Consider the following 19,517-nt stretch of genomic DNA (forward strand, 5'->3'; position numbering starts at 1 on the left):
TATATATATATATATATATATATATATATAGCCTCAAATCTACTGAATTCCTAGTGGAGCTCTGTGGTGCTCTCCATCTACTCTAACCAAGCCTCCCTTTATTATAGTTTGCTTACTATTTGTTAAATTGAACGAGGCTTGAAATTTCTGCATGCTTTCCAAGTTTAGAACTAAAAGAATGAGGTGTGAATGAAGCACATCAAAAAGGGGCAGAAGCACTATTTTTACTTTATTGATTTAGCAATTCCTAATTGTAGATAAGTAGAATACAATTTCTATTTTTTAAAATAGATTAACGCCATTTATTCCAGATATTTTATTTATGGGCTTAGTAAAACTTTCAACTTTGAACAAATTTTAAACCCATATTCTTGATTAAGGTTTTTTTTTTTCTCTTATCAACATTTTGATCTTATTTGAATATATATGAATGAATTCAGTTGTTCTAACCATTCTTGTGCTGAGCAAAGTTGGATGTACATAGAAAAATTGTTCTATTTTGAAGTAGTTTTCATGTGCCATAGTATATTCATTTCGTAGGAGTACTTATGATATAACTAGTGAGTTGACCTTCGGTATGAGAACTAACAGCATTTTTCTTCTGTTTTAGGGGATGCGTTGATTGACATGAAAACTAAATTAAATGCTTCTAGTAATCAGCTTGCTGATTGGAATCAGAACCAGGTTAATCCTTGCACTTGGAATTCTGTTATTTGTGATGGTAACAACAAAGTCATTCAAGTGTAAGTCAGCGAAGTACTTAGAAACTACTGTTTTTATCAATACTTTTTAATATGATATTGCATGAATTCAAAAGGACCTTTAATTAAAAGAAAAAAAAAAAACTCAGTTGAACTTCTTGATATGATAAAATTGTATTAGAATATTTGATTTTTTTTCTATGTTTCTTTCTATTGCAGAACTTTGCCTAACATGGGTTTTAATGGAATCTTGTCACCAAGTATTGGGCAGTTGGCTTATCTCACTGCTCTGTAAGTTCACATAATTTCATAAATGTTTATTTTTTTATGTATTTGATGCTTAGAGTCATTTATTTTATCCCATATCTTCTAAACATAATTTAGGAACAAGTGCATTTTGATTCATCATCCGATCTTAACTATTATTCGCTTCCTATGAATAATGGCTAGGTTTGAGTATTTCTTGCTTTGTAATTATTCCATCTCAGAACTTTATTATCTGTTTCCCTTAGTTTTTATGTGTATAGCACCATAGATTTATTGATTTGTGCATCTTGATATATTTTTTACTTTGGTCCATGTTTTTGTAAATGAATTTGGATGATCCTGTTGACTATGGACCATTCTAAATTTGGCTCTAAGTGTGATAATTAAGAATTTGGCTCTCTTGTTGCTCAACGTATGGCTCTAAGTGTGATAATTAAGAATCATATTGCAAGTAACCTTATTTTTCATACAAGAACAAAATATATTGAAGTTGATAGCCATTTTATTAAAGGTATTTTGTTTAAGAAAAACTCACTTATGTCTCCTATGAAGAACAATTGACAAATATTTTTAAAAAGCCTTTAGACGGCTTCATTTCTCCGCTATTGACAGGAAATTGAATATTCATGATATATATTCTCCGAATTGAGGGATGTATTATCAAAGAGATTTACATATAGGAAACTAGTAGTAATTATATATAATTTGTCTTTATTCTGTTATATTTTATTTTAATTGTGGACATTTTCCATGTTATTTCCTTCCTATTCTCTCTTATATTTTCCTATATACAGCATAGTGAGATATATCAAGTTGTTTTCTATTAACCTTATTAGCATTGTTAAGCTCTTATGGTGACAGCTGTTATTCCAATATGGAGGATATAACCCTTTAAAGAAAGACAAGTCAGTTATTATAAAATTAGCGAGACTTGATTCCATATCTTTGTTGTTTGCATAATATGCGTCGGCCAAGGATTTATAATACATGCATGATAATTCAAGTAAATTTCTATGAAAATTATTGTTAGCATCTCTGAAAATAACTGCTATCGGTTTTCTGTTCTTCCTTTTCTCATCCAAAACAAATCTAAAAAGAGAGAACACCACAAAAAAGAACAACAACAACAACAACATCAAGCCTTTATCCCACTACGTGGGGTCGGCAGGATTCATGTCATTATTGTTCGACAAGTTTTACGCTGGCTGTCGACTACCTAACGCAATCCTCCACTTTTCTCATCCAGGACTTGGGACCTGGCAACGACAGTGTTAAACCACAAAAAGAACAAATAAAAAAAATTTCTTTTGATGGAATTATAAATTGATTGCGTTACACGTGCAGATCATTGCCAGGTAATAAGATTACTGGTAAAATTCCTGAAGAATTCGGAAATCTTTCCAGTTTGAGAAGCTTAGTCTTAGAAAATAACCAACTAACCGGACAAATACCAGATTCTCTTGGCAAGCTTTCTAAGCTTCAAACGTTGTAAGTAAATTATGAATAACATTGACATACTCATTTTATTATTTATTTCATTTTACGTCATAATAATTGTTGCTTTTGATATCATTGCAAGTAGGATTTTAAGCGACAATAATCTCAGTGGAAGCATCCCTGAGTCCCTTTCAAAACTTTCGAACTTAAATGACATGTAAGTTTTAGCATCAATAACTTCTACCATAAGCTGTTTGCTATGCATGGTGCTGCGTCTTCATTTTTCCTTTTGCTGACAGTTTTGTTTTGTTTTGGCAGCCGGCTAGCATTTAATCATCTTACTGGACGGATACCTGATCGACTCTTTCAGGTTGCTAGATACAAGTATGGAGAGATACTTGCTTAATTTCAAATTGAGAAAAAGGTTGAAATTGTCCCCCGAGGCCCCGACTATTATTAAGTGCCCAATTTTATCTCAAGTTTCACACTGCCTCAATTTAATCTATCGACTAATGAAAATTGATCCAATTTGATCCCTGGGTTGAAATGACATTTAAAGTTGACACCAAAGTTGTTTGAGGGTATTTTAGATAGTGCAAGTATATGTGAGATTATGTTTCTTATGATGCTCTATTTTTTCAGTGAATTATAATAAATACTTGTGTTTGGCATGCAAAACCTAAACTAAATCTTAAACATTGTTACAAAAATATTGTCGTTTGTTGTAGAATTCCAAAATCTTTACTAAAAAAATGGTGCAATTGGCTACAAAACTCCAAAAACCCTTGTTGCAAAAATATATCTACGAATGGTGTCATTGAAAATTGCTTCGCTACTCTCACACTCAAAATCCCACTCGGTCAGAGATCACCTCTCACAATGTGCAAGTGCATGAGCCCTCGCTGCTACTTCGTGTACATCTTGCATGAGCATGGTAAGCCGCCTTCTTAAGAAAATAGAAAAGTATAATATTTGTACTAAAATGCCCTCTTCAAATTATGAATTGTGAGAGACTTGCGGCATTTTTGTTAATTTTGACAATTTGTCAATGGAGGGGCCAAATTGGATCATAGTTGACAGACTAAATTGGGGCGGTGCAAAACTACAGCAAAATTATGAACTTATTAATAGTCATGGGACTATTTTGGCATTTTCCTCATTTCAAATCTCAGCATGATCACATTGATTATCCTAAAAGTTTGAAATGCATCAAATTTACTAAACATTTGAACTTGATTGGGCTCTATTATTGGAACAGCTTTACAGGGAACAGTCTGAATTGTGGGGGAAACTTCCCTTCAATTTGTGCATCGGATACAACTGATACTGGTATACTATCAATCACGCAATTATCACATCTGGCTATAAATTTTGCATTCCATGAGACAAAAATTGTCGCTATGTATTGCTTTGGTTATTGGAAAATCACTTTGTATGTCCTTATTTTGAGCCCTGACAGGAGGATCTAACAGTTCGAAGATCAAAGTGATTCTTGGAAGCATTGGTGGAGCAATAGTTCTCATTTTAGCTGTTGCTCTATTTCTATTGTGCAGAAGGAGGAGAGACGGTTTTAGACAGGAAGCCTTTGTTGATGTCACGGGTCCGTATTTCTGCTTATTACTACCCGAATTGTTTAGTTCACATGGTGATTTATGCTGCTAAAATGCGCCTGATTTTAGGCAATGTTCCTCAAGTTGAATGGTTTAAAGTTGAAGGATGATTTAACTGTGGAGAAAATTCTTTTAAATACTTAATATATTGTTTGATTACACTCCCATATATTTGTTATTAAACTGAACTTTTGATTTATGCTCGTGACATACCTTCCCATAATCTTGCTAAAAAATGATGCTTTCAAAATCTACCATGTTTTCTTCAACTGGATTACCAGGTGAAGATGACCGGAGAATTGCATTTGGGCAATTGAGAAGATTTGCATGGCGTGAACTTGAAATTGCAACTGACAACTTCAGTGAGAAGAACATACTTGGGCAGGGTGGCTTTGGGAAAGTATATAAAGGAGTACTTCAAGATAGTACAAAAATTGCAGTCAAGCGGCTAATTGATTATGAAAGTCCTGGTGGGGAAGCTGCCTTTCTACGTGAAGTGGAGTTGATAAGTGTAGCTGTACATAGAAACTTATTAAGGTTGATAGGATTTTGCACTACACCAACGGAACGCCTTTTGGTATATCCTTTCATGCAAAATTTGAGTGTTGCTTACCGCTTAAGAGGTAAAGATTCTTTTCTTTACTCAGCATCTTTTAGGTGATTTTATATGAGATAATTACTTTTCAACATTTTGATCGGTTTTCCATTATTTTTACAAGGACCTCATGATACTTATAGTCTTTGCTTTTGTTCATACCTTTTTTATTAATTATTTATTGAAATAAGCCCTAATCTAATCACAATCAAGTGTCTAAGGCTGCCTTATCCTAAACTAGTAAAATTGAAGTTTCCCAAATCCTACCCTTGTACTCTTTCTTTTGCGGCTGTATGAAGGTCGATTTCTTTGCTTCATCATGTGACACCTCTAAGAGAATTAGTTTTACTAACATTCATTATGTATTCGTGTCAATAAAATATGGCTTTTAAAATAGATTGCAAGGAGGAATCCAATCTTTGAAAAATTATTTTATCAATTATGTTTAATTGTTTCCTAATAAATTAGAAATTGAAATTATAAGTATGAAGACTTATGCATAAGAACTAGTTCCTATAAATTGTTGTATATTAACCTTCACCTATCAATATTTTAACAAACATAAGTAAACACTAATTGCACATTCAGTTGTTAAAGCTTATGTGATGCAGACCACTTGTGATCCTTACTTGTTTATGGGATTTCCATTTTTACTGACCTCCGGCTCTCTTATGAATTCTCTTGTATTTTCAAGTATGGTTAGTTTTCGTGACTTGCTGCTATTTTTTCTTCCTTGCAATTTCTCTATTACGGATCTTTTGGGTAGTGTTGGAACTCGTGACCATTGGTATTTTCTGGTGATTTGCTTTATGGTTGTTTTGTGATCTTCGACTATTCTAATACGATTGTGTTATTGGTTCTCAAAGCTCTTTATGATTTAGGATTGATACATCATGCAAAAATTATCTTGATCGGGCACGAATCTTGAGGCAAAAGCTAGTTGGAATCTTCAAAAATTAAATTTGAAAGCACCCGAACTCCGATTCCAACGATCTTATAGTCAAACTGAGCGTCTCGGAAATACGAACCCAACGACACCGAGATCAACCCAATCCGAGCCCAAATGAGTCCGAATCAAGGGTCCAAAGCGCTGTTGGAAGGTTCAAACCGCAATTTGAGTTACCAAACGGTCTCCGATTTTGACGAGCTTATACTCGAATCGAACGGCTCGACGAGACGAATCCAACGAGCCCAAGATCATCAAATTCCGACATCAGCCTTCAAAGACCAACGAACGTGGCTATGATCAAGGATTCGATATCGCTTGGTCCATTCAAACCACTCCCAATCGCCCTTATCTCACGCCATTTACGGGCTATGGAAAAACTATAAATAGAGCCCTCATTCTACACCAAGGGGACTCAAGGGAAGAGAGAGAAGAAGAAGAGGAGAAAGGGGAAAAGGAGATTCCTCACCTCCTTGACCACCGCCGGAGCTCTTCCTGTCGCCTGAAGACGCCGGAACTCTGCCGGATTTTTGGGAAACGCCGGGAATCTGCAGAACTTTGTAACTTTGTGAAAAGTTGATTGTAAATTGATCGTCTTGATTCATAAGACGGATCAACCTTTGTACTTCAAACAAATACTAGTGGATTCGTTCAAACTGGGCGAGGCCCCCGTGGTTTTTCCCCCTTTTACAGGGTTTCCACGTAAAAACCTTGGTGTTCATTTTCTCTTTTCTGTTTGTGTGCGGAATACTCGTGCAACGCTAAGACGAATATTTCCTAACTCTATTGCCACGTATATTCAAGCACGCAACAAGGATAAAGCCACTAACTTCTTTAATTTTCCTTATAAATGTAGGAAAGATTGTTGATTATAAATAATGTGGGGGTAAATCAAATATATTTGGAAACTAAGAAAGGGGCTCTTAAGAGAATCTAAGATGTTGTCGAGGAGTACTTGAGGTAAGAGCACCATTGCAAAGAGAGTCAAGGTTAAGAGGGAACTCAAAAAAAGGTCTTGTGAAGAAGCACCTAAGATTCAAGCGACTTCGTGCCTATATGTTATTTGCCAAGCAACAATGATGATAGCGTGGCACTTACAATGCACAATTTTAACCCTACATTTTGGTGCTGCGTCTTTGAAACTCTCATAATTAAAGTCTTGATGTCTTGCATTAAATACCTATCTTTTATAATCAGCATTTCTTATTTATATAAAGCTTTGTTGAAGAAGTACAGGCTAGCCTCTTTGCTGTGAGCCTATTAAGTTAGAATCTTAAAGAAATCGTGCTTAGAAAAATTTGAGAATCAAAGAGTAACGAGAGTAGCAAGAGACTCTGAGGAGAAAGAAACTAAGAGGGTCAAAGGGGGGATTAATGGAAGCATCATTTTCCTCCTTATTTTTTGTTTTTTTCCCCTTAATAATACTTTTTTGTTTCATACACCAAAACTAAAAGTTCAGGTTAACAAATTTGCTCCATTGATTCATGTCAATGTATCTGTCGTTTTCCTTTCAATGTCTTGACAGTGCTAATGGATCAAATTTTGGTGTCATGCTCCAGGTTAAAAAAAAACCCTTAAAAAAACTTTGGTGAACGGTGTTGATGAAAATCGACTACAAGAAGACATGAGAACAATTCTTGACCTTATACTTGAAGAATAAGATAAGGAGAAGTTGAGATCAAAAAGAGAAATCTCTAATCACTTCGCTAACCTAGTTACACCCCTTCAATATAGATAGTTGTGATGATGAAGATATTGAGCTAGTAGATCCTTGGTTGTGGATCTAGGACCAAAATATCAGAAAGATTGATCCCAGAGGAAGTTATTGCCGTCAAGACAACAATAGGCCAACGAAAGTTTTAGTAGGTGAGAATATCACTTAGAATATGAAGGATCTTGGGCCTTTTTTAGAAGATGTAGGTAAAAGCTGAATTAATATCCCTACCTTTGATGATTTTTTGGTGGATCAACTTGAAATTTGCTTTAGTTTTTGCGGCTATTTTTTTTTTGCTTAACTCAAACTCACATGATTTCTATTTTTTATCGACGTATTAGTAAAACCGTAGTTAGAGAGGCTTTAAAGAAAATGAAGTGTGGAAAAGCTGTTGGAGCTGATGATATTCTAATAGGACTGTGAAAATGCTTAGGAGATGAAGGAATTTTTTGGCTTACTAAACTTTTTAATACTGTTTTGAAGACTAAAAAGATGCCAAATGAGTGGAGAATGAGTGTATTAATTCTTATTTTTAAGAATAAAGGTGACGCACAAGATTGTGCGAATTACAGAGGAATTAAGTTAATGTGTCATACTTTAAAATTATGGGAGCGAGTTATGGAGCGTAAGTTGCGGCGTGATACTAATGTTTCTCAAAGTCAATTTTGATTCATGCCGGGTAGGTCTACTATGGAAGCCTTACATTTATTGAGAGGTTTGATGGAGAAATATAGAGAATAAGGAGGATCTACATATGATATTTATTGATTTAGAGAAAGCATTTGATAAAGTTTCAAGAGAAGTGCTATGGAGAGTTCTTGAAAAGAAAGGAGTTAATAATGCTTATATTCAAATCATTAAAGATATGTATGCAGGAGCTATTACTTGTGTTCAAACACAAGGTGATTTGACCAAATTTTCCTGTTTCAGTTGGATTGCATCAAGGATCAACCTTAAGCCACATATCTTTTTGCTTTAGTCATGGATGTTCTCACTAGACATTTGCAAGATGTACCTTGGTGTATGCTTTTTGTATTCTTCTTATTGATAAGACTAGAGAGGGAGTTGAACGTAAACTTGAATTATGGAGGTCAACCTTAGAGTTTAAAGGATTTCACTTGAGTAGATCCAAAAATGAATATATGGAGTATAATTTTTGTAGAGGGGATTGTGACTTTGGGCAATCAAGTCATTAATAAGTGTACACATTTTAGATATCTTGGATCTATTGTTCAGAGTGATGGTGAAATAGATAGGGATATTATCAGCAGAATTCAAGTTGGATGGTTGAAGTGGAGGGATGCATCAGACTTGTTGTGTGATAGAAAAGTCCCCTCAAACTTAAGGAAAAATTCTATAAGATGGTGGTGAGACCAATGCTTTTTGGTGCCTAATGTTGGCCATTAAAAGAGAAGCAAAATACTAGGTTAAGTGTTGTAGAGATGAGGATGCTCAGGTGGATGAGTGGCTTTACCCGTAGAGATAGGATACGAAATGAGCATATACGTGAAAAGGTTGAAGTAGCTCCAGTGGAAGATAAGATTACAAAGAGGCGCCTTAGATGGTCTGGTCACATAAAATGGCGGCCTTCCGATGACCCAGTTAGAAAAGTAGAGGTATTAGATTTGACTTATATTAAGAAAGGTAGAGGTAGATCTAAAAAGACTTGATTAAAAAATATTAGAAATCTTTCTTTATTAGATTTAAATGAGAATTTGACTTTTAACAGGACACAATGGAGGAAAAGGATTCATGTAGATGACCCCACGTAGTGGGACAAAGGCTTGATGTTGTTGTTGTTGTTGCTCAACTTAAACTCACAAAACATGCTTCGACTTGGTGGAATGCTCATCCTTATCATGGGTGACTACATTATCCAGGGGCAATTTAAGCAGATGTTTAGACACAAATTTAACATTAATGGATATAAATAAATATAGAGTAAATGGCACGGGTTGCACTAGCAAAAAGAACAAAGCGCGCATGAATATAAAATAATTTTCAGGAGATAAGCCTTGATAATTTCTGCGTCAGTGGAAGACATGTCCATGTTGACAAAATATATGGTAGGAATGCATTATAACATCTCTAATGAATTTCTACCCTTCCCTGCCAAAGATCTTGGCCAGAAAAAAATATGTTTTCCATATTGATCAAGAGGAAGAACAAAACAAAAGTAGCAAACCTCCTATTGAAAGGAAAGAAGTTGAGCTGAAGATTGTCGATAAGAAGCAGAACTGGAGGATTCTAACAATGGTAATTCAATAACCTCTTCTTCCTTAAGAAGTAAACTCAAATTTGTTCTCTGCTAGATCTTATGATATGGTAGTGGTAAATATTGGAAACTTCATCCATAACTCTTCTCAGATAAAAAAAGATTTCAAAATAAAGAATGTGTATACTGCTATGGAGCAATGATCAAACATTAGATTCAGTCTATCAACCAAACTTGAGCCTTTCCTTGATGGTAATGCCTATGGAAAAGGAATCAATTATGAAGCCTGAATGCACATTAAGTTGGATTGAGTTGGTTGGTGTAATGCTAGATGAGGTGCATGCATTATTCTAGATCTAAGATATGCTGTGATCTTTTGAAGTATTTGACCAGCATATTCCCTTGTGCGCCTGCCCTATGAAGTCCTTAAAGAACTTGTTCATAAGGTGCTGATAGGTTACACTGACAATCTTCAATTGAAACAGCATGCCCGATAGCAATGTAGCCCTTTGTCAATTTGGGTGGTGGTGGCTACTTCATTTGTACGGTTCATCACATCCTGGTTATAATTGGAGTAAGCATCAATGAAGCTAAACATTTGATGCTTAGAAGTGATGTTAGCCAATTGATTCATGCATGGGATAGGGAATTTATCCTTGGATATGCCGTATTGAGATCGGTGTAATCTATATATTATTTAATTTCTACCGACCTTCTTGACTATGAGGAAGTTCTCAAACCAAGTTGGGCTAATGCACTTTACAAATGAGCTCGACCTCTTTAATTTTATTGACATTTTGTTCTGTTATTTCTAAGTTGTTTGAAGCAAAGCTTCACTTTTATAAATGAGCATGTTAACGTTGAATCCACTTTGATGATTTCAAGGTTAATAATATGTATTTTTTTTGGCTTTAGGCAAAGATATCTTGATTGTTTTATTTGAAATTTGCATACTCTTAGTATTTTTTTTATTTTATTTTTACTTTTATCAAAGAGTAAAGACTCAATTTGTACTGTCTGTGAAAGATGCTCTTTTAATAGTAGAATGGTGATCAAATCCTCAACAAGAGTGGCCCTTTGGAGGTTGTCTTCTTTATGGAGGTCAAAGTTATTAATGCTAAGAATGATAGATGAACCTGACTAAGTTTTGTCTAAGATAGCAAGTTTTGTCTGAGATAGCATGATTATGCTATTTGGTTGTTTCCTCATAATCCATGGATTCTAATAGGGGTTACAATGTTCACCCTAAGTGAAGAAGAGAAGTAACAACATCAAGAGATTTATTAGAGGTCTCACGAAGATATTTTTGTAGGACGACTTAGGTTTGATCACTAGAATTGGATCACATGGGTTGCCTGTTGAGGAAATTTTTTTAGTGTAATGGGGATACTGATAGTCCCTTCAACTTTCATCAAACAATTATCAACCCCATATATGGTCCAATAGTTAGCTTAGGTTTTTTTTACCATACCTAAATTGAATGTGGAAGTAGAATAGAATGTCAGCAAAGCTCTTATTGCCCATCAAGTTCATTTAAAACTATAGCACTAGTCAATGAATGGCAACGAACGTTAGTATCGATCGATGGTTGTGGAGAACATCGGAGTTGTTTGATGAATGATGTTCGATGTCTGTATCAGTTGTCGAAATTGGAAGTTAGTTGTTGGAAGGGAAGTTTGTATTAATGAAATCTCAGCAAATGGACATTCGAGATTCCAAATGAGTGTTAGAGTATTGAAACTCTATCCGCTTGAAAGTTATTTTCAAATGTTATGGATCAGGGTCAATTTATAAATTTGCAGAGGAGATTGTGGTCATTCTAATAAAAGATTGAGTGACACATTAGATGGTTCAAAATGATGATACATAGGCACGTACATAGTGATATGGATACGACACGACACGGACATGGGACATGTCAATTATTAAAAGTATAGGACACATACACGGGTTGGACACGGTATTATAATTTTTTATATTTTGAAAATAGTGTATAAAAATTGAATAAGTATTATTAAAAATAATTTAGGAATAATAAATCATTTAACTAGAATTTGTGCTTAAAATGATTAATTTTACGATGTCGAGAGATGGGCATAGGGCATCAATGTTGTATATTAGACATCGAGAGAGGTGACGACAATGCTGTCAAGAGTCGCACATCGATGTTATGCAGTAAGTATCAGCTGTCGATGTCAAGAGAGCATCTGTCGTCGATGTTGAGAGGGCGTTGGACAAAGATGTTAAGACAGCGTTGAACAAAGATGAACTGTCAAGTTGTGGGTATAGAAATTGCAAGCGTCGAGCATCAATGTCAAGATAGTGTAAGACTTTGATGTTGAGATGATTTTTAAATACCGATGTTGTAACGATGTTAGACGTCGATATTGAGATGACATCGGACATTGTTGTGAAACCAAACTCGCGACAGTCAAAGAGACATGGAAATAATAATATTTTATGAATGTGGTATTGAGTGCGGACGATTGATTTGATGTTGTGGACATGACGTAAGAAATTTAATTTTTATATTTTAAATAAATAAAAATTTCAACTACAAGAAATTATATTAAAAAAAATCATAAAATATTTAAGACTCAGGTGTCCAATTTGTATTTAATATTTCAATTGGTCACACTTTTAGTGTGTCTGACACGTGTCATGTAAGACACGTGTCAGACACTGCATGCCTCTTTGAGGAGAAGTGTTGGTGCATCATAGGTTCAAAAAGACCATCTTATATCATTTTATATTTTTTTTGGATATAGCAATGCCTTAACTAACTCTGAAACTCAAAATCGAGTGACCTTAAGTTTGTCGAATTTGTGATTGAGATGCTCATTCAAACTATAAGTGCATGAAATTTGCGGTCTTTGACTCCCAAATAGCTTAAAGAACTTCTCAATTATGTTTTTGAGTGCTTGAATAAACTCAGTTAGACTTTGACTTGGGCATTCTTGATATCATTGGATTTGGGAACAACATTATCTTGAATATAAATTTGCTCAAAATGAAGTTTGAATAATCTCGAATCAATTCTTGAAGTTTTTTCCCAAATATTTGAGTACTTTGAGATTTGAAAATTGTTTTAAAATATGTTCTTAATGAGATGAATATTTTGATTATGTCCATCAATTATAATTTATTTATTATTTTATGAATTTAAAAATTGTGATGTGCTACTTGCTTTTGGATTTCACGGGTTGGTGAGACTGTCAATTTAATCACTTCTTGGAGACTTAGCCGAAATCAAGTGGTTGCTTGCCCCACTTCCCTTACTTTTCATCTCATTTCTTGTTATATGAACCTTAATCATTGACTATATTTTGATTGTCTATATTATGTCAGTTTTTAAAATGTGAAGGACCATTAAATTTATGAAATTTAATGATAGGAATCTGATCTCCACATTAAAAAAAAAACCCAGCAATAATGAAGATAAAAGATAGCAGAAATCAGTGATAAAGAATGAGATTATGTGCTAATTTTATTAATATCGGCACAACAAACCAATATATTAATCTGTTATTCGAGAGGTAGATCGACTCTTCATAAATCCTAAGCGCCGCTAGGAACTACACCAAAGAAAATTACTCTAAAACACCAAATCATCTCCTGAATTTCTGATTCAGACAATCTTGAAGTTACCCTTGGTCATACTCCTTGACCTTTATCCCTTGGGGATTCCTTCTGAATAGGTACCGTATGCACTTTTGGTGCCATAAATATAATGGTTGTGGGGTGGGAGACTCCCGAACCGTTGCTACGGATACTCTCCAAAGAGTTTTTATCCTCCACTAGTTGGGCTAACTCCATAGCCTCCCCTAAGCCACGTGGTCTCAGTACTTGAACAACTGCTTGAATATCAGGCTTGAGTCCTTTTATAAAGTTCCCATCTAGCACAGTAGTACTCGAACTTCTTCCGGTACTCTATCACTGTCTCCTCCTGCAACAAGGCAAAAAATTGTTCACAGAAGTCTTCTTACCGACTTGTTCAAAATCGTTCTTGTAGACAGTCCTTGAACTCCCTCCATGATCTGATCGGATCTCACAAGTCTCTCCACTGGTGCCAGGATAGGGCATTCCCCTCCATACAGAGCCGCAGTGGTGAGTTTTTCATCTTCTGTCAACCCATTCACAACAAAATATCGGTCCACCCGATAAATCCACCCGTGATCATCTTCTCTCTAAAAAATCGACATCTTTAACTTTCTTACATTAGGATCGCTACTGCCCCCATTGCTTGTTCCTCCTCCAGTGTAGCGGGTGTTGTGAGTCCTCCATGTTTCCTTCTCCCCCAAATCAACTTTCCCATCTTCACCGTCCCAGTTCTTCGTCGGTTATACCCTTCACCTGTTCCTCTCCTTGAAGTAGCTTTGAAGATGGCATCTCCTCTTCTTCCCATAAAATTTCTACCTCCCGATCTTCCCTCCTCGTCCCTATATTAGGATTTTTCCCACTTCCTTGTCTGATCAACGGTGCCTTTGCCTCTGATGATACCATCGTGGCTTGAAACTCTAACATCCTTTTCATCATCTATTCGAAATTCGAAAATCTACCCTTAATTGTTAAAATTCATTCTCTGAAATATGCATTTTTCAACTTCCCCATTAAGCCTCTCCTCCAACTCATCAACCTTTTTTGCCATTATAGGTCCCAACAAAGGTGCTCTTATACAAATTTGATAGGAATCCGATCTTCACATAGCAAAATAATAATAATAATAATAATAATGAATAGAAAACACAACAAAAATCAACGAGAAAGAAGGAGATTATGGGCTAATTTTATTGATATCTGCACAACTAACCAAGATACAAATTAAACTGTTTTTCGAGAGGTAGATCGACTCTCCACAAACCCTAGGCGCAGCTAGGAAGAACTCCAAAGAAAACTACTCCAACTCCAAAGAAAACCTTCCTAATTCCCTCCCAAATTTGAATTCGAATCAACAATTTTTTTCTAAATAAACCTTCATATTTCCTTCTCAAATCTGAATTCAAATCAGTCATCTTTCCCTAAATAAACCTTATTAGTTTCCTCCCAATTTTGATTTTTTATGATAAGTAATTAAAGATAGAATTAATCTCCTTTGGTCCCCCTCTCCTTGGCCGACGCCCACACTAGTGGGGCCCACAGGACTCTTTTGCATGCCAGCTAGATCGGCCTCCCTTATTGGGGCCAGGTTGATTGGCTGGACCAGCTCAGTCGGTCTATCATTTGATTCCTATAGATTATATTTTTTTCCCTTTCAACATATACCTTATAATTACGGTAGCTCTGCCAACGTTTGTTTATATCAGTAAATTGCATTTGATGTAAGGGATGGGACATTTGATGTAGTCATTTATATGTCAAAAAATCTACAGTGTCCTCTCCATCTTTGATTTTCCTACTCCGATTGGTCGAGAATTTGTAGTTGAAACTATTGATATTTCCTACTCTTCGGAATTATGTGGATACTGCTGTCTCTGCTTAAATTTAGACATCGCAGTGGCAAAATAGAAAATAAATAAAGGTGAAAGTATGTGTTTTAAATTGCGTTGTGGATCCTTGCTATATTCGTCAGCTACGCCAATAGAATGCAGTTTTCTATTTCGGTGTAATGTTTTATTCCTATAAATTTGTTTTCTCGTCTCTTTCCGCATTTCTAAATCTACCTCTGCATCATTATCACTATCTCTTAAATTTATCAATAAATCAATTATTTTTGGTTTAGGCCTTATGGATACGGCTCTTATTATGCTAGTGCAGATTTTAAACCGGGGGAGCCGGTCATAGATTGGCATAATAGAAAACGAGTGGCTTTAGGCACAGCTCGTGGACTGGAGTACCTTCATGAACATTGTAATCCCAAGATTATTCATCGAGATGTAAAAGCTGCTAATGTCTTACTTGATGAGGATTTTGAAGCTGTTGTGGGGGACTTTGGTCTGGCCAAACTGGTGGATGTGAGGAAGACTTCTGTGACAACTCAAGTTCGGGGGACTATGGGTCACATAGCTCCTGAATATCTATCCACAGGGAAATCATCAGAAAGAACTGATGTTTTTGGTTATGGAATCATGCTTCTTGAACTTGTCACAGGACAACGAGCAATAGATTTTTCACGCTTGGAGGGGGAAGATGATGTATTACTCTTGGACCATGTAAGTTCGTTTGTCCTTTTACTTTTTATTTTCTGAAACTGCAGTAGCACAAAATAGGCTGGTCTACAGCTTTTGTTCTAAAGGCTATTTATTTACTCAATTTTATTATCTAGCATTTGGAGACATTTTCCTTTCCTTTTCTCTCCTCTCTCTTCTACAATGATGACTCATTTGTTATTGAGCTGTTGTAGTGAAGTGCACTTGTATCTCCACAGTGATATGAGCTTGCTTCTATTTAGTAATATTAGCTACATGCCGCCGCACCATTCTCATAACTCATCTCCTGCATAATCAGGATAAGGGGTATATTTTTAGAGCATACTCCATAAATTTTTTTTTCCTCGACTGTTTGTATCCACAGTCCATAATCTGATTATTGAGCCAATCAACATGTTCTATTGATTCTACTCTTTTGCCTTGCATACTCGAGACTTTGGCTTTGTTTGGGACGGTTTTCCTATTGCTTCTTAAAGCAGCTTTCTAGTTAAAAAATTAAAATTTTTCTACTAGAAAGTTATTTTAAGAAGTAGCAAGAAAACCGTCTTAAACGAAATCTTTATCACTCATATTACTCAGCCCACACGGCTTCTCTAAGTCACCTAGCCTCTGCTCAAATTTGCAGATATCAATGAACATGTTACACATGATGGCCGAGTAGCATCACGGAAAGTTCCCCCTAATATATCATAATGTTAGAGAAATCAATAAAATCTATTATGTAATACAAAAAATTAATTTATTGAAATAAATGTTGGCATTTTCTATATTAAAAAAAGAAAAACTTTTATTGCCTTGAACGTATTAAATATGACTTGAACTCCATAATTTATCCTTATCCATGACACATAACTTGCTTAATTTGATTAAAAAAACTAAAGATGTATAGCTAATCATGTCATATTAGTTCAGACTACCATATCATTATTAGGCCCAATATACCATCTACATTTAGCATGCCGAGGCTCCTCTGGCTAGTTTGGGTAGGTTTGTGTTGAGTTCTATGGAAGGGATGACTAGAGGGTTCATGGTGAATGGATGGTCCAATATAATGTGCTGGTGAGGTAGTAACTGGCTAGAACGATGGTAGTATACGGATGAACCAACATATGATGATCTTGGTGAAGGATGAATATAAATGTAATGGAGTTGTATACTTGTATGCACAGTTAATGTAGAGAGGTAGATTGGTGGACTATGAATTGGTGGTGCGGTACGCGTGGGCAATGTAATAATAACAATGGTGGGTGGCGTTGTAGTAATAATTTTTTTGGGTCACCTGAAATATGGATTTTATTGATTTACCCCTTATTCTCACTTCCAAAAGATGATGTTTGTAAAGACTTTGAAAATATATCAGTAAATCTACATTAGCAGATTATCAGTGAGCCCTTACACAAAACAATTGAGATTTAAAAAAGAAATTGACAGAATGAAACTAATCACATTAATAATAAAAGAAAAATGGTGTTTGTAGTAGTATTCAATGCATTGCTTAAAAGTTCATGCAATTTTCAATCTCGAATCATATTTTAGGAATAATTATTCTAAGTTTAGTATACAATGTATTGCTTGAAAGATGTAGTCAAAGTTGTATTAAAAATTAAATTATGAATTTCTATTTAAAAACATTCATATAACCTAAGCCACTTGACGTATTCAGTTTCAATCTTGCTATCAATTATCTTAGAATCAATTACAGAAAATATTCTCATTTAGCATCTGTAGATGTATATATTAATATTGAATAACTAAATAAATAACATTATATAAATATATTATGAAACTTATTCTAAGAAATGTTCCACCCCTTGTAATTTGACATTATATTGTAGCGGTCATCTCATAATCACTAAATTATTTTTATGCACATTCATCACATTTTTATCTGGTACTTTAAAACTTGATATGAATGACTGGATTATTTCATCTCCATGACTATCATTATGGCTTACTTTAGCTTGATTGTATAGCACATGTGACTTGAATTTGTAAGAGAACAAAAAAAAAAAAAGAGAAGTTTTATGTGCTAAGTATGCCTCATAAATAAAGGCTTCTACATAAGCTTTATTTTAATAGATATTTTGATTTTTTTGAAATATTCTTATTTTTTTTAATATATGATTTGACAACAAAATATTTTGATACCAATTAGACTTAAGAACTTATAGTATAATTGCCTTAGCAATGTTTAAAATTGCGTATTCGGGTATTGAGGCGTTTTTCATTTGTGAGGTGAGGCGTAAGCCTCAAGGTGTTTTTCAAAAGATTGCGTAAATAGAAAATGATAAATTTTTTATATACTAATGAGTGAATAATATAAAACTTAAAAAAGTATAAGATATGAAGTGAAATCAAAATATCCCAATAATAAGACAATATTAAATATAGTTCAACTCAAAATTCTATCTTTTCCAAATCCCAGTATTCTTTTCATTAACATATAATTTGTAGATGTATATATTAATATTGAATAACTAAATAAATAACATTATATAAATATATTATGAAACTTATTCTAAGAAATGAACAACCCCTTGTAATTTGACATTATATTGTAGTCATAATCACTAAATTATTTTTATGCACATTCATCACATTTTTATCTGGTACTTTAAAACTTGATGTGAATGACTGGATTATTTCATCTCCATGACCATCATTATGGCTTACTTTAGCTTGATTGTATAGCACATGTGAATAGAATTTGTAAGAGAAAAAAAAGAAGAAAAGTTTTATGTGCTAAGTATGCCTCATATATAAAGGCTTCTACATAAGCTTTATTTTATTATATCTTTTGATTTTATTGAAATATTCCTTTTTTTTTTAAATATATGATTTGACAACAAAATCTTTTGATGCCAATTAGACTTAAGAACTTATACTATAATTGCCTTATATATCTTCATTCAATATGGACAAACTAGTTTTCATGTGGTGCTCCATCTTGATACCAAATTGTTTGATCTCAGTGTGATTGTAAATGTCGTTGAATCTCATTGAATTATATATTACACTTCCGAGCAACATTTTGTTTTCTAATAAAGTTTTAGTATACCATTTTTCGGTGCTTCATTTTAATTTTCAATGTAGAATTTGATGCTCCATGCTCTGCAATGCCAGATCCTATTCTTAGATTTGTCCTTTTCATGGGAGAACCCGGGCTCATAAAATCGACTCTAAACAATTTGAATATGGCTAATGATGAAATGAAATGATGATTCTGTTCGCTTTGCTCTTGTTCCACACTTGGACAGGTCAAGAAATTGGTGAGAGAAAAGCGTCTTGAATCCATAATCGATCGCAATTTGAACAAGAACTACAATGTTGAGGAAGTGGAGAAGATGATCCAGGTAGCTCTCCTGTGCACACAAGCAACGCCGGAAGACCGTCCATCGATGTCGGAGGTGGTGCGGATGCTTGAAGGAGAGGGCTTGTCGGAGAGATGGGAGGAATGGCAGCAGGTTGAGGTCAATAGAAGACAGGAGTATGAAATGCTTCAAAGGAGATTTGATTGGGGTGATGATTCCATATATAACCAGGATGCTATAGAGTTGTCTGGTGGAAGATGATTGTTATTTGTGTTTAGTTGTATTCAAAAGGCCAATTTTTTGTTGTAAGGTGCTGCATTAGCTGGTTTTGTATTGAAAGTAATATTTACATTGCCAACCTTAGTTTTCTTTTTTTTTTTTTAATGTGAATGTTTTTACATGGATTCTATATTTGTTGGTTTTGAAGAAATCAAGGATAGCTAAAGTTTGCAAGAGTTGGACTTGTAGAGGAAGATAAGCTCAACTTTGTATCTCTTGAGCTATATGTGAGGTGGGTGATCTTGTAAGCCAAGACTATGCAATTATTATTACCATGATTTTCCTATGAGCCAACT

The 19,517-nt window shown here is 34.6% G+C and overlaps 1 protein-coding gene across 1 annotated transcript; it reads left to right on the plus strand.

The window, feature by feature from the left end:
- Window positions 1-610: 610 nt before the first annotated feature.
- On the plus strand, window positions 611-19,517 carry LOC110097983 (LRR receptor kinase SERK2; the record flags this gene model as incomplete). The annotated part of the gene is given in 10 exon segments (XM_020824672.2): window positions 611-743; window positions 921-992; window positions 2,313-2,456; window positions 2,551-2,622; window positions 2,724-2,789; window positions 3,664-3,734; window positions 3,865-4,005; window positions 4,297-4,638; window positions 15,240-15,634; window positions 18,889-19,517. Coding segments are annotated over 10 exon segments (1,751 nt in total), but the record flags the coding sequence as incomplete, so codon positions are not given.

The sequence above is a fragment of the Dendrobium catenatum genome, unplaced genomic scaffold (genome assembly GCF_001605985.2).
Source record: "Dendrobium catenatum unplaced genomic scaffold, ASM160598v2 fragScaff_scaffold_455, whole genome shotgun sequence".
NCBI classification, from domain to species: domain Eukaryota; kingdom Viridiplantae; phylum Streptophyta; class Magnoliopsida; order Asparagales; family Orchidaceae; genus Dendrobium; species Dendrobium catenatum.